Genomic DNA, 15582 nt, shown 5'->3' with positions numbered 1-15582 from the left:
CAGCAGCTCCTTTGTAAAAGTAATATCTGGTTAGATTTATGAAGAGGAGAAACAGCTTCTTTAATTTGGCATTAGCTGTGTATAGTTCTCACTGGGAAGAGAGAAGGAAAAATCAACTAAAGCCTCCAAGTACACTTTAAAATGAGCTGTCACTAGGTTAAGCAAGCCCCAAAGAAGGCACGTAGCACCTGCTTTTAGCAAATTCACTTACTGATTATCAAATCAATTTAGTGACTCGCCAAAGTGCCCATCATCCCTCAAGGCCCTCGCCACACCTGTCAACAAAAACCAGGCACTGGCTCCTCTCTTAAGGACATAACGTGTGAAATTGAAGGTCCTATTCAAATCACAGCTTCCTGCTGGCTCTGATCTCCTCTTTCATCTTTCATGCCATAATCTGCTTAAAACGAGCAAAACCCACCGTTTTTGAACTTGCTGAACTTTCCACCCTCCAGCAAGGCTGCTGGTGGTGTGGTGGGGATGGGATCAGTCCCTCAGGCTGCTGCAGAAAAGCACCTGTCAATACCAAGAGACAGAGATACAAAATAATTCCTCCTGGGCGCTCAGAGGGCAGCCACTGATCTTTCTGGTCTTTATCAGGAAAAGGATTTCTTTGTTGTGGAAGTTGTTAAATAAATAGGTCTTTTTCAACAGAAGCTTGTCCCTTGATAGAGACAGAACATACACATGGTGCAATCATGGAAATGATACTGCCCTGCTGTATGTCTCCTGTCCTTCACAACAGTGTTTATTAAAAATAAAATGTCCATCCCTCTTTAAATTCTTTCAGAATGCAGGCATTTGGGAGGATCTGGTGAGTCTATGCAGAGGAAACAGATCTAAATCTCTTGCATTATTTTAATCAGGCACACATTATTCCTGAGTTCTGGGATCTGTATCTCAATCTCACACATAATTCTCTGCAATGTGAAGAGACGAGGACCAGAGCAAGATACATTAACAGAACGAAGCAGCACTAGATTTTACCCAGTGATATTGTGGCATTATTAGCCATGCAAGAGCCTGGGCAGAGTCTCAGTTTACAGAAGCAAAATCTCAGATGTGCCTAGCTCCCCCTCCTCTCCTCACCATGAATGAGGTCTGCAGGGCCAGCACCATGGAAGCTTTACATTCAAAATACCTCTTGTGCAAACACCCTGCCATTGTAAGCACTGCAAACTCTCCAACATGTTCTGCATGAGGCCCCTTTTTAATCTTTTGAGCATCCTTTCTTTTTAAAGCATAGGCAGATTAAGCTCACTGAGTATCCTTCCTCAGCAATCACGGTAGATGCATTAAAATAGAGTGAATGAAGAAAGGCCAATAAAACTGCAATGCCTGCATTATCTCAAATCCCTGATTGTTATAACTTTACAGAAGTAAAGAAATGAACCTAAGAACAGACTTTAAATACTGTTTCAAGGATATAGTATCGATGTATTGATCTTATGAGTGCTATTATCAGATGGCTATCTCTGGGTGTCAGGTGAATCCATTCACTGCTAGAGAGACACGCCAGGCTGTCAAGGCCTGAAAATTATCCTTGCTAATTATTTGTCTCCTACTGCCCTTTCCCAGTTCCAGCTTCTGATTGCTGCCAATTTTTTCCTTGCAGCATTACCAAAATGTTTTCTCCTTCTATCTTACTTGATCATGAATGGAAAACACCTGAAGTCTGCTAATAATGCAGCAATATCGTGCCAGAGATCACGTGTGGATGTTTTGTTACCTCAGGTGTTAAGCAGGCCGAGATGGTTTGCTAGGAATCTTTCTTTGAAATGACAGCACGCTTTTCTTCTACAGAAAGCATTCATTTCCTCTTACATGGTCTCACCTTCCAGCTCCTCAGAGCTGAGCCCTGCACTTCAGCTTTCATACTTTTCATACATATTTTATATATTTCTCTTCTTTAAAATAGACCAATGTAACAGCTGTTTGAGCTGCAAGCATCCAGAAATTGCTGTTTTCAGTTTCTTGAAAAACTAAGTTGTAAGATTGCAATGCTGCATGCTAGAAATACAGCAACTCCCTTCCAGGCTATGCCCAGTAAAGGGCAATACACCTCAGAACATATCCCCTTATACCACAAAGGGGACGGGAACAGGAACATCTTATCAGAGACAACACAAGGAATACTTTTTATTTTCTGACCAATTTGAGACTTGGTACTACTAAACAGCCTGAGAAATCACCATATGGTTCAGTGGGAGGGCTAACAGGCCTTTCATAAATGGTATGCCAGCAACAACAGCATGTAGCTCTCAGCATTACTTAGCAAACAGCAGGTGGTTTAACATCATTGACTGGTATGATTGAAGGTACCTACCGAGGGTATTTCCTGGAAGCAAAGGCCCCTAAAAGTTTTCCTAGTTAAATGGGGAGCATGAGGAATTAGATGAGGTTGAAGAGAAACACAAGGATATAGATTTGAGAAGGGATGACTCCCTTTGTGTTCAGGAAATAACAGGTTCTACCGTTACTCTCTTGAAATTTCATCTTTTGAATGCAGCTCATTAAGTGAGTGCTCACATTCCTGCCTCCCCAACAGAATGAGACCTCTCAAGCAAAGGATTTAAAATGAAACTATTTTAAATCCCTTCTGTTACCTCCAATCTCCTATTTTGAGCTAGATGTAACGACATTTCTTTTTCTTAAGGGATATTACGGTCCTGCCTGGTACGTGCCACCACAAGATTAAATGTGTCACTCAACTCTCAACAAGCCACCTTCTCTTCAAGAGCACTGGCCTGCCCTAAAAGGATCTAGACCTCAGAGAAGGGAGAATAGAATTTCCCTCTTAACCAAGGCTGATGAGAAGCAAAGAAAAGAACTTTCGTCTTCCTTTGGAATGAATGTTGTAATTTTGGCTACTCACCTGTGGGTATTTTTGCATTTTGACAAGTTAAATAAGCTACTCTTTGAAAACCCTTGAGCAATGCATGCAGGCACTGAGCACTGAATTTCTTATCTTTGTTGTAGGCACTACCATGCTGCAGGATTGGAAGGGATCGATGTAGGAATAAAAATCAGCTACAAATCACCCTTCCAGCCGTCTGGTTTAGGCAAAGAGCAAACAGAAGTGGTGTTGCAGGTATGAACTTCCAAACACAGAATGTAGTTAAAAGCTGTATGAAAACAAAAAATGACAACATTCATGAAATTGAATCCATCCCTGGCACAATCACATCCTCTCCCTTCCGTAACAAGTGTGTGATAGATCTTGTGCTGTCACATGTTTTTAATTCTCAAGTTACTTTCACCACCTGAGGGGAGCAAGGTTCCCTCTCCACCCTTTATTTGGTCTCTGAGAGTCTGTTCAAAAATCCAATTTGTCCCTAGTCCCAGAAAAGAACAATTTATCCCTATCAGGGATACACTTTCCATCTTCTTTTCCTGGACAATTAACAGTCCCCTCTGGAGACACTAAAGCTTTTTTGGCAGACCAGGTGCCATTTTCTGTGCTTGAATAAACTATTAACAAACTGTTAGCCCACTGCAGGGAGAAAAGCTCTTTCCCACATGGTAACAATATTTCTAGTTCTGATGGGAAGCCAAAACTTGTATTTCTTACACGTGTAGAGCAGGAGCTATGTTTTGCAAAAAGCCCTCCCGAATGGTCAATGGACAATGATACCCAAGGCCTCTTAGAGGGATAGGGTAACAAAGGCTTTCCCGGCCAAGCAGGGAGCGGCTTGAGGCAGCTGCAGGCAGGAAACAGAAGGGGCTGTGATCTCCTGGGAATGCAAGCCTGCTTTGCCTCCTCTCTGAAGCCGTAGGATACAGAAAAGGTCCCTCTGAGGACAGAGAGCCTAGGTGGGATGGCGATAGAAAAGGACATGCTTGGCTTTCTGAGGTATGTGCTGAAGAGCCCCATTACTTTGAGAATACAGAATTTTGCTTATTAAGCTGGGTAGAAAAAGAGGGAGCAAGAAGACACACATATTCAGGAATACAAGTATTTCCCCAACATTGTTTTTTTTTCTTCACAGAAGGATGACTGCTGTGTGTCTCAAAGCATGAGCAAACACACCATTTTTCTCATTTTCAACCACTTGATGGTTATTTCATTTTTACCAGACAGTAAACTCTTGCTGTGTTTTAGATCCTTTTTCAACTTTAGTTAACCTTCCTATCCTGTCTGGAAATACAATGCCTGTGAACTGGGGAAATAACAGGGACTACACTCATATTGCTGCCTGATCTCTTACATCATGTGAAGCTTTATCATAGAAAAAACAAAGCAATTCATCCCTGCAAAGCCTGTGGTTATAGCAGCAGCACTGCTGTATCCCAGAGTAGTAAGTCCACTGGGGCAGGCACTGCAGAAACCCAGCAAAGAGACAATTCTTTGTCACAAAGACCTTTTTAACTCAGTATAAGAGACAGCAGAGGGATTCAGGTGGGAGGGCAAGAATGTAAATATGATTACTACAAATCATCACAGTCCACAGTGAAGGCATTTCACAGCCTGTGTTACCTGCAAAAAAAAAAAAGAAAAGTAAAACCATAATAAACATATCGAGTTTTCTAACTGTGAAAACCATATCTGATGTCATTTGTTCTCTTGGCATGAAGTTACAGCAGCTATTTAGAATTCTTCAGGAAAAAGACCAAAAAACCCAATAAACAAGCCAAAACCCCAAAGTGCAATCAGAAAAGCACCAGTACAATGGACAATTTGAATCATTTCCTGATTGCTGCCTTAAATCATGATTAACATTGGTGAAATTTATTCACACTGTTTGAAGCCCAGTGAAATGACTTTCATGGGAAACACTGGCCAACAAGCTACCAACAAGCCCATTAACCACATTAAGGTTTTATTTCAATTTTTTGTGTGCCAAGGAAGCATTATCACTTCTTAACACATTTATGCAGTGTTGTTGGCTGGGGGTTTTTGGTTTGGTTTGGTTTTACTTTTCTTTTCTTTTCCTTCCCCCCCCCCCCCCCCCCCCCCCAAAATGTTATCTTTGTTATTTCCAGAAGACTTATTGGAATAACTATGAAGGGCCATACAGCTCCAGGGGAAGGCAGTGCTGCTGAGCACTTACCAAATTTCATGTGCTTTAACAAGCATCCCAGGACACAACCTGGCACAGCAAGGCATGCAAACACACCTAACCTGCCCAGTTGGTGCATCCATACACATGATCCCAGGCCACAGGCCAGGGACAACTGACTGACCTGCAGCCCACCTCTCTGCATGCCTCACACAGAATAGCAGAATCACAGAATCACCACAGTTGGAAGAGACCACACTTCATGACTGTGCATTTGAGTCTGAAGAAAAATTGCCTCCTTGCACCTAAGTTCTCAAACTTAAAAAGGTATGAGCAGTTTTGGAAAACCTGGCTCTGTCTGACGTGGCCATTTCCACTAAGAACAATAAAACAGCACTCTTAGTAGCTCCAGGAGTAAGTTTCTTTCCCCAGTGTTATTGAAGTGCCCATAACTAGCCATATTAAATGAAGTGGTGCTTTAAGATGTATTTGCACAGAGGGATGATGAGGTTCAGCTGACTACTCACCTCACCTCTAACCTGGGTTGGGAAGGGAAGCCTCCATGCACAGCCTCCCGACCTGTGCTCACCTCTCACCATCACTGCTAGGGGAAGGACGCTGACATGAACATGTCAGAGAAGAGCTCTTGCTAAATGTCCCCTCTTGTCAAGCCCTAGCCTGTGCCTTACAGCTAAGGCACCAAGAAGCTGTCTCCTCATAATGAAACACTCTACCTTGCAGAAAACTGTCAGATAGTCTAACATGGTAGCTACCTGACATAGTGAAGCAGCAGAAATAGCTATCAACTGCTGTCCTCTTCCTTCTTCTATAATCAAATACCTGTTCCAGAAGAACAGAATTTATCAAGCTCCCATACATACCTTTTTCCCTTTTCTTGCCACATTGAGTGCCCAGAGTAAATGCCAGGAAATCCAGTGGACTAAGTATCCAGTAAACTCAGCACATAAAGTTCACCTTTACAGCTGGGGAGAGACAGTCCCATTTTTCTAACTCAGACAATCCCACATTTCAAGTAACAATCCTATTGAATCTGCTACCTTTCATTAAAGTAGCTCTTATAACTCTGTCAAATTCTCCAACCTTTGTATTGATTTTTTTCCTCCTATTCAAAATAACTCTCCTTTACAACAAGAGCTGGCTGTCAGCCTCTTATCTCTTACTTTCACCTCATCTGATTCTCCTTCTCCTTGTCAGTCTTTCCAGATTCCAATTAATCATGTAGAAAATCAGGGATTTATGCTAAGAGGAATGAACAACTCTTAGCTCATCATTAACATACTGTAATTACAGCATACTGCTACTGCCTCTGACCTTTTCAACAGGTCGGTGGAAATCCTTTGGGGAAAGCAGGACATTCCCAGCCAACATGGAAAGAGTTATATCTGGTTCATGTTCCTGGATAGTTATTTCCAAATAAAACTCTAGATGCACTGTAACATTTGCAACTCACTCTAGAAATTACTGGCAGGCAGCAGGAAGATGCTGCCATAAAACCAAACTGCTGTTACATCCCTAAATGTTGTCTGGGTCTCTACACAACCAGTCCCAAGACAGGCTAACCCTCCACTAAACATATTTTAATTTCAGCCCATCCTCTCATGTTTCTTCTTAATTATCATGGGGTATTCACAGAAAAGATCAGCCAGATGGAGACTAAATATTTCACTACTACAAGATGAAGCATTCTGCACTAAAATGGAACCCTGATTGCAATAAAGTCATTAATTAGAAGTCTCAACTGATTCTCCTGACAGTGTAGGGGAGGCACTAAAGACAACTGTGAGGAGGCAGCATATCAGCTACACCAAGGAAGATAAACAGTAAACATGACAGTTATAAGATGATGTTTAACTTGCACTGCTCATGGTCTTTACAGTATAACATGACAGAAACTCAGATGTATGCCCAACACATCCATCCATTTTATGTTTAAAAATTAAGGCACACTGATTTCCTAACAATGAGAAACCTGAACAAGTTTTAAAAGTGGTGAAGAGCAAAGAGTGAAGTCTGAAAACTCCTGGAGTAAATTCTTACTTTGCTGGAGAGAAGACAGAGCAGCAGTTTTGCCTTTTTAGCATCTTGTATTTTCAGAGTATTTTAAGACTATCTAGATCCCTAAAGACTGTGGGGAAGGGGGAGACAGAAGGCTGTTAAGAAAATAGGCTGAAAAAAAATATGACATAGTAAGTGTCAGTAGAGGGGAAAAAAATTAAATGTGAAAATCCCAAGACCATCCTCCTTGTCTGACTGATTAAGTCAAGGGTGTTGTAAGAGATGTAGAAGGAATAAGCAGTGCATGCTAAATTCCCTGGACACTCTAGAGCATAGACAGCATGAGTATGGAGCCATATCCTCACTCAAAGTTTCACCAGCCCATCTCCCATCAGAGTCACTGGGAGCTCTGTGTACACCAATGTAAGTGTGGATTTGGTCCTTTAAGTGAATATTGCAGTGAAATTATTTCAGACAGTCAAAATTTCTCACTGTGATATATTCCCAGTAGTCCTCTTTAGATGCCTCCATCATTTATTACTTCTACTTTGTTACATCCTGCCAGATGGAGGAAAGGAAATTTGAAAAGCAACTAGTAAACGAAATATAAGGAAACAAAACCAGTGCTGGCTCCCTGTTTCACAGTTAGTCTTTGCTTGTGCTTCAAGCCAACACCAGAGATCTTTGCAAAATTACAATTCCCAGATATGCTGGATGCCAGAAATAATAAACCCAGCTGCAACACAGGGTGTTAGTCCTCTCCTTCACATCAAGAAAACATACTGTGATACAGTCATCTTTCACTATCAAAAAGTGTGCACAAATCTAAATCGATTTACAAACGCACCAAGATTAAACTAAAGAACAGAAAATGCCCTGATTCCAGCATTAAAAAATAAATATCCCCTGCCATTGACAGATGAACAAAAGGCTGTACATACAGTGTAGACGGCTCCAGGTGTGATAGAAAGACTTAACAGCCAGGGTAAAGCAAACAAACAAAACACCTAAACCAAACCATTAACCAGTCTCAGTTAATTCCCTGCAGTAAAGGTTTTTATGCAACAAATACAACATATTTCTTCAACAGTAAGGATACTGTCTTCTGCCTGTGATAATACAGAAAGAACATCAAAAATTAAATGATATAACAAGAAGCAGGGTAGCACACAGTGATAAACTTTGGCAAGGAGATCTGAGCATTCAAATTAGAACAACTAGCTGTAGATCTAGACCACACTGAAGTTCGTGTGTATAGTCAAAGGGAAAAGGAAGAAAATCAAAGAAGCAGTAAGAACAAAGACACCATTAGAACCTGGAAAGCCTTCTAAGAAACATGCTTAAAGGAGAGCTGGAATTGTTAATGCAAATGATTGTTTTGTAATAATAATGCAGTAAAATGAATCTATCAAGATAATGTAAAAGCTCATTAATTAACATGAAAGGGTGTTAGCTCTTAATTTTCTGCTGGGATGGTCTGTGGGGTTTTGTTGGGATCTTTTAGGGTTTTGGTTTTTTTTTATTTATTATTAAATGGAGAAGAACTTGAGATCTCCAAAAACATACATGTTGGCACTTGTGGGTACAAAATCACTTGCTAATTCAGAAGCCAAGTTGATGTTCCTATTACCAATTTGGCCTAGACTCTGCAAGTTTGTTCATGTAAGATTAAAGGGATGAGGTCCCTATGGCATACTGCAGTATGGTCCTTGGAATAAGATTCTCATTTACTAAATAAATTACTGTATATTACTGTATAATGGTCTTCACATTATAACTGACAATTAGCACCATTAAAGAGAAAGCTCATAAACAGCCAAAGCTCACATCAAATTAACACAGTCATGATTAAAATCACTCTTCTGATTTCTGCTCTTCACAGAAATAATCAGCATTTTGCATCAAAACGAGTACGAGGCAGCTCAAAACCCCCCTCACAGTTATGCTGGGACAGTGGTACCAAACCCTGCCAGCACAGCACTGCCACGTCAGCTGCTTGCCTGCCTATGAAACATTAAGTGCTGGGTTTCCCTCCTAGCAGGCAGCCCACACGGCGTGCCCTGCTCCGCTGCAAGCTCCGCGCAGGCAGGGCTGGTAACCGCTGCCATGACATTGGAGATTAAAGCACTGCAATTACTCCTCTTGGCTCTAATGAGGGGAACCTGGGTTCTCTCCTGGCCTGAGGGAAGCTCATCATCTTTATTTTAATTCTGTCACTTCACCATTTAAATGGTTTCTAGCCTTTGCATGTTCATTTATATTGCTTCGACTTCAGAAAGAAAAAGAAAAAAACTGAGTAATTATAGTGGAGAAGAACAATAACAAAATACAAAAGAGTCAGCAATTCATTAAAATTTAGAGAAGGCAATGTTAAAAACTTTTCTTAACTTGAAGAAAAAAGAAGAGAGAGTTTTTCTAAGCTGGCACAGAGCCTACAACCTCATTAGAATTCACGCTCCACTCTCACAGCAATATACTAATGGTATTGCTTTAATCTTCAGCATCACAGCACTAGTTCCTGGCCTCATCTAGATGATAATGTTAAAATGACAAGAAGAAGAGGAAAAGAAACTTCAGGCCAGTGCTAACCAGGCCTGGTAACAAGCTGGAATCTGGCTGTGGCTAAAAGTTTGAAGCATGTGAACATCTCTGTTCATGAATGCTGCTTCAGAGACAGTCTTGCTCATCAGAGTGGCTTCATAAATCTTGGGTATCACTGAGGAAAATCTAATCAATAAATAATCAATCAAGATCACATAATTAAAGAACACCATTACAAATGTCATGGCTTGAAAAAGGAAGCCCAATATACTACATATGCATTAAAGTATGCCTTTGATCCAACATGCCTTTAAAGCAGGAAACAAAAGGATGTTCTCATATATCTTACCAACTAATTTAACATATAAATCACCCCCCCACCCCCCCCCCCAAAATATGATCCAGATGGGCTTCAATGAAGGAAACCAATTAACGTAGACAGCGTTACCATCTGACACATTAGTTGCAATAATAAAACCCAAACAACATGGTCAAACAATAATCCTCTGTATTATATCTGACATTTCTAATTAGTTTCTGCATCCTCTTCAAGAAAAAAGAATACCAGCAAGCACTTTGTTTCCCAGAGGAAAAAACATCTACACTTCACGTGCACAGAGCGTAGTCTATGGATGAAGCTGATCTATCTGCGTTCCCTTGGGACATGCTTTGGAACTAATGGGTTTTGCATCTGGTTGCACAATTAGACTTGGAAAATGTTTCCTTTCAGCTGTGTCCCACTGTAACTGCTGCAGACCAGGAATGCCAATACCTGCTAGCTCCTTAGAGGCTTTACCTATGTCCATAGGCTCAGAATAAACAAAATGACTTGGATATTTTGCTTTCTGCAGGATAGGATTTTGTTCTTTACCTCCTACAGTCTTCCTAGAAATGCCACTTCTCAAATGAAGTACAGTATTGCTGGCATAGACCTCCCAGCAGCAGGCAATTAGGGTTGGATCAGACAGTTGCAAGCTGCACTACAATTAGCAGTACAGATTAAAAGCATACGTGTACAGTTGCTGTTTGAGAGTTCTAATCCCAACTATGAGGGCTGTTTTTGCATGTATCAGCAGGAAGGACTCAGCTTCATAACCTTAGACCTACTGGACACTTCAAAGTCTACCCACGAAAATCCTTCTCAGTACATGATTGATATTTGGGATTCTTGAGCAGGAAGTAGACAGCACCACAAAAAGGGAAAAGTCTTCTTTTGGAAATTGCTCTTCCTCTATAAAACAGTCAAGGAAAGACTGTGGGAATTCTGCTAATGCCTGAGAAGAGCAAGTTCAGGTCACCACAACGAATACAAATCACTTAAAAAAATAAATTACATTTCATTATTAGGATTAACACTAAACCTATCTTATGCTGCAAAACTTGATTTGGGCAGCATTCATAAATAAGTGACCTACATTCTGACAGGCAGTCACCCATTTCTTTTTTTTTTTTTTTCCTTCCCAATTTTAGCATAGAAAAAAATTACTTTTCCAACCAGTTGAAAAGAAAAGGAAAAAATACTTAAACCAAGTGAACATTATTTCTTAGGAATTTGCTTTTCGCTGAAGTAAAATAGCTTCCATTCATCAGGACAGCATGAAATAGCCTTAGCATCATAAGAAAGGGTTTGTGAAATGGAAATACTTATTCTGACACAAATAAGAAGTCTCAGGCTCCTTTACCATCTCCACTCCCTGAAATCACAAAAGAGGAGTTGACTGGCTTTGCAGACTTCCTGAGTGTTCCTTCTGCCACCCAGAAACATGGTAATAAACACCAGTGTTGCCAACTCAGGGCAGCATGACAATGTTTGGGCCTTTGCTCCATGTGTTCAGGGGTGAAATCACAGATGCCTCAAACCAGAAGCTGTTGGAAAAGTTTGTTGAAATGAATATGAAACAATCTCTGCCTCACAGAACATCCAATGTATACGTTCAGAGCTGGGAGACAAAAAATGGCTTCTAATTCTAGTGCTATGGGGCACTTGGAGCAGGAAGGTCTTGGTCACATACCAGAGTCTATCGCAATCTCCCTTTGGGCTTTGGAAGCACCTTCCATCCTCTTGAAAAATATGAATTGGCTAATGCCACATGTGACAAAATATGGCAAGCTAGGGGCTGAAACAAGTTCTTGCAAGACCTGCCTCACAAGACAACTGTTTACATAGAATACATAGAATACATAGAATAAACCAGGTTGGAAGAGACCTTCAAGATCATCGCGTCCAACCCATCACCAATCCAACTCCGCCCAAGCAACTAACCCACAGCACCAAGCACCCTGTCAAGTCTTCTCCTAAAAACCTCCAGTGATGGCGACTCCACCACCTCCCCAGGCAGCCCATTCCAATGTGCAATCACTCTTTCTGTATAGAACTTTTTTCTAACATCCAGCCTGAACCTCCCCTGGCGCAGCCTGAGACTGTGTCCTCTTGTTCTGGTACTGCTTGCCTGGGAGAAGAGACCAACATCTGTCTGTCTACAACCTCCCTTCAGATAGTTGTAGAGAGTAATAAGGTCACCCCTGAGTCTCCTCTTCTCCAGGCTAAGCAACCCCAGCTCCCTCAGCCTCTCCTCGTAGGGCTTATGTTCCAAACCCCTCACCAACTTTGTTGCTCTTCTCTGGACTCGTTCCAGCAAGTCAACATCCTTCCTAAACTGAGGGGCCCAGAACTGGACACAGTACTCGAGGTGCGGCCTAACCAGTGCAGTGTACAGGGGCAGAATGACCTCCCTGCTCCTGCTGGCCACACTGTTCCTGATGCAGGCCAGGATGCCATTGGCCCTCTTAGCTGCCTGGGCACACTGCAGGCTCATGTTCAGTCTACCGTCGACCAGCACCCCCAGGTCCCTCTCAGCCTGACTGCTCTCCAGCCACTCTGACCCCAGCCTGTAGCTCTGCATGGGGTTGCTGTGGCCTACACGTGAGCTTTCTGGGCAACCTGCTCACATCCTCACACTAACACTCTGACAGTGCTTATCTGCTTACTGAAAGGCAAAGGTAATCCCAGATAACATCTGTTTTATCTCACCATGCAATACCTTGAATATAGAGTGAAAAGTATCAACAAACTCTATTGACACAGAAAACATTGCACTGACGACAGAGAGACCTAGGACTATCAGTCACAAGCCAAGACCCAACTGCACCAGGCTCCACAGCAGCCCCCAGTGCCAGAACCCTCCCTGCCATCCTCAGGGTCAGCTCCAGACCACCCAGCACCATGCTCTGAACACGGCTGCATTTGCAGGGTGCTGTGCCCGAGCCGAGACTTTGCTCATGCTGCAGCAGTGAGAGCTGGGTGGCTGTCAGACCAGGGCTGGCTTGGCTCCAGCTGGCTCCTGCACAGGCAAAGCAAATGCACAGCTATTTGCACAGATCTCTGTAGATGTCCTGTTAGTACAAGGCAGGAGTCTGCAGCTGAATACAGGTAGAGAGAAGGCTCTGTGTGTGTGTGTATGCAAGGAAGCAATACTGATAAAAGAAAGGCATCTCAGGATGGCAGCTCCCAAACTGCAGCTATTTGCTTGTGAGCATTATGGGAAAGAAAAGATTTGGAGGACGACGAGGTCACTTTGCGGATATTTACAAGGAGATCATCCCACACATGAAAAGCTTATGGGAGAAAGGAGAAAAGTGGCTGTTTGCAACTTAACCCATGGGACATGAGAGCTGGCAACGATAGCAAAGCTGAGCTCAGAGCTGACATTGCAAAAGCACATAAGAGATGATAGATAGAGTGCTGCGAGGGCCGGAAGGGCCTTGAAAGCGATATGTTCACTGAAGGAAACACTGCCCTATTTCCCAGTCATCTCAAACTACAGCAATACATTCTGATTTTATTTTTTGTGGAGAACATAAGTGCATGTCTTTCCACTCACCTCAACGGGGAACCTCTTGCCATTGATGCTGTGCTCGGAGCCAGCGGATCCGTTGCTTTGACCCCAGTGAAACTCCACTTTCTCTGCCTTGAATCTGCCCGGCAACCCAGCGCCACTGACAAAATAGTCATCCTTCAGCAGGATAGCAACTGCACACACAGAACAAGGAGAAAGACATTCTTAGCACAAATTCTCTCAAGCATTTACAGTTATTACACATTATCCTAGAATACTACTTCTAATGCAAGTAAAATGGTTGGTGATAATTTTCCTTTTTATGGGGATTGGTTTAAGAAAAAAGACTACAAGTAATGCTGGTGATTAAGAAGTTACATAGACTACAGAAAAACCCAAAGTTCAAATCTCTCAAGGACTTTTCACCCTCCTTATTGGACTTCAATTAAAATTTAAATGGTAAACTTCATCAAATACATTTAGTGTGGTTCCACAGAGTAATGGCTGACCATGTTCCCTGTCCTTACAAATCCCTGAAGGTCTCTAGAATACAAGTTAGGAAAAGAATGGATGCTCTGTCTTTTGTATTTCCTCTGTCTGGATGTGTTCTGGGCAAGCCCTGTGTCCTGTCCCACCTCTACTGCTGGACATGGCAGGTACTGCCCAGGGAGCTGGTGGAGTCACCATCACTGGAGGTGTGTAAGAGGAGACTGGATGAGGCACTTGGTGCCATGGTTTAGTTGATTAGATAGTGTTGGGTGATAGGTTGGACATGATGATCTTGAAGGTCTTTTCCAACCTGGTTAATTCTAGTCTAGTCTAGTCTATCTTCCCTTAGCCTCCCTGCTCCTCCTTTCTGCAAAATGGGAAAAGCAACAATAAGGCTTTTGAGACCTACTCATGAGATGCCCTCCATAAAAACTGTGCGCTATTACAGTTACTGTTGTATTCTTACCACTGTGCGATTCAGAAAGAGTCAAAAGGATCTTGTTTGTATTTTCTCTTAATTTCCAAAAGCCCTTATATTTTGTATCATGATTAAAGTTTTATGTATAAATAGAAGGCAAAATCATGTGGTGGAAGCTGGTAGCAGGGAGAACTATAGTCCAACCAAGAATTCAGCTTTCAAAAACTTCCTGTCTGCTGCTTTCACTACAAGACCACCTGCCACTCTGGCATCCCTCATTTTTAATATGCATGCTTCCTAAAAATGACTCCCTACAAAACCCTTCCTAGCATCCCTCACAAAACTTTTGCTTAAAAACAGAACTAGAATTTTTTTCTTCTAAAAGCCATTGCAGACCACTGCTTGCTGTGCCCAGAAGCCTACCACTAAAGATTCTGGGTTAGTTTGTTGTTTTGTTTTGTTTTTTCGAATGGGAATAGCATAACCCACACGGATTTCTGTGTGCCAACTGTGTCATCACAATGGGAACATTAATATAAATCCAATTTTATCGTGTAAGAGGGAGGATTTTCTTCACTGCTGAAGAAAATAAGAAATTAGTTGTGAAATAAGTGACTCCTCTGCTGGCGAATCAGTGGTAGGCTTCACTGCAGGCTGGGCCTTCTGCTACAGCAGGGCTGCCCTCCCCTCAGTACAGACAGCTACAATGGCCTCATCTTAGGTGCAATTTAGACCCATCTCAACTTTAAGCAGTTCATGGTAAAACCATTTGAATATTAAATTGCATGGGATGTTCAGATATATCTAATTCATGACAGCCACATCACAGGGCTACTTTCTTCCATGATTTATGGTTCTTTTGGCACTCCCTCCATCAGAGTGTTTCTGTAGGAAGAGAGGGAGTGTAGGCCTGGCTCAGTATCAACTTCAGTACTACTGGTGGTCACTGGCTTATAACACCGTATCTGTGAAACTTGAGTGACTGAAAGTACTGCTACTCTTTTCCTGCCTTAAAAAAACATCCATAAGTAACTAGAACCTCACTCACAGAAACATAGAATCAATAAGATTGGAAAAAACCTCAAAGATCATCAAGTCCAACCTGTCACCCAAGACCTCATGACTACTAAACCATGGAAACAAATGTCACGTCCAATCCCTTCTTGAACACCTCCAGGGACGGTGACTCCACCACCTCCCTGGGCAACACATTCCAATGGCTAACAACTCTCTCCGTGAAGAACTTTCTCCTCACCTCGAGCCTTATAAATTCCATAGATAA

The 15582-nt window shown here is 42.1% G+C and overlaps 1 protein-coding gene across 1 annotated transcript in view; it reads right to left on the bottom strand.

Annotated features, from left to right (window-relative positions):
- PTPRG (protein tyrosine phosphatase receptor type G) overlaps positions 1–15582 on the bottom strand; it is a 429887-nt gene that overhangs the window by 178313 nt on the left and 235992 nt on the right. Inside the window, exon 4 of the mRNA XM_054160911.1 lies at positions 13439–13587. Coding sequence (XP_054016886.1) covers positions 13439–13587 — 149 coding nt within the window. The remainder of the gene's footprint in view (positions 1–13438; positions 13588–15582) is intronic.

This window comes from Dryobates pubescens, chromosome 1, assembly GCF_014839835.1.
Source record: "Dryobates pubescens isolate bDryPub1 chromosome 1, bDryPub1.pri, whole genome shotgun sequence".
Classification (NCBI taxonomy): Eukaryota; Metazoa; Chordata; class Aves; order Piciformes; family Picidae; genus Dryobates; species Dryobates pubescens.
The sequence above is the reverse complement of the archived record's forward strand: the minus strand, read 5'-3'. Positions and strand labels throughout refer to the sequence as shown.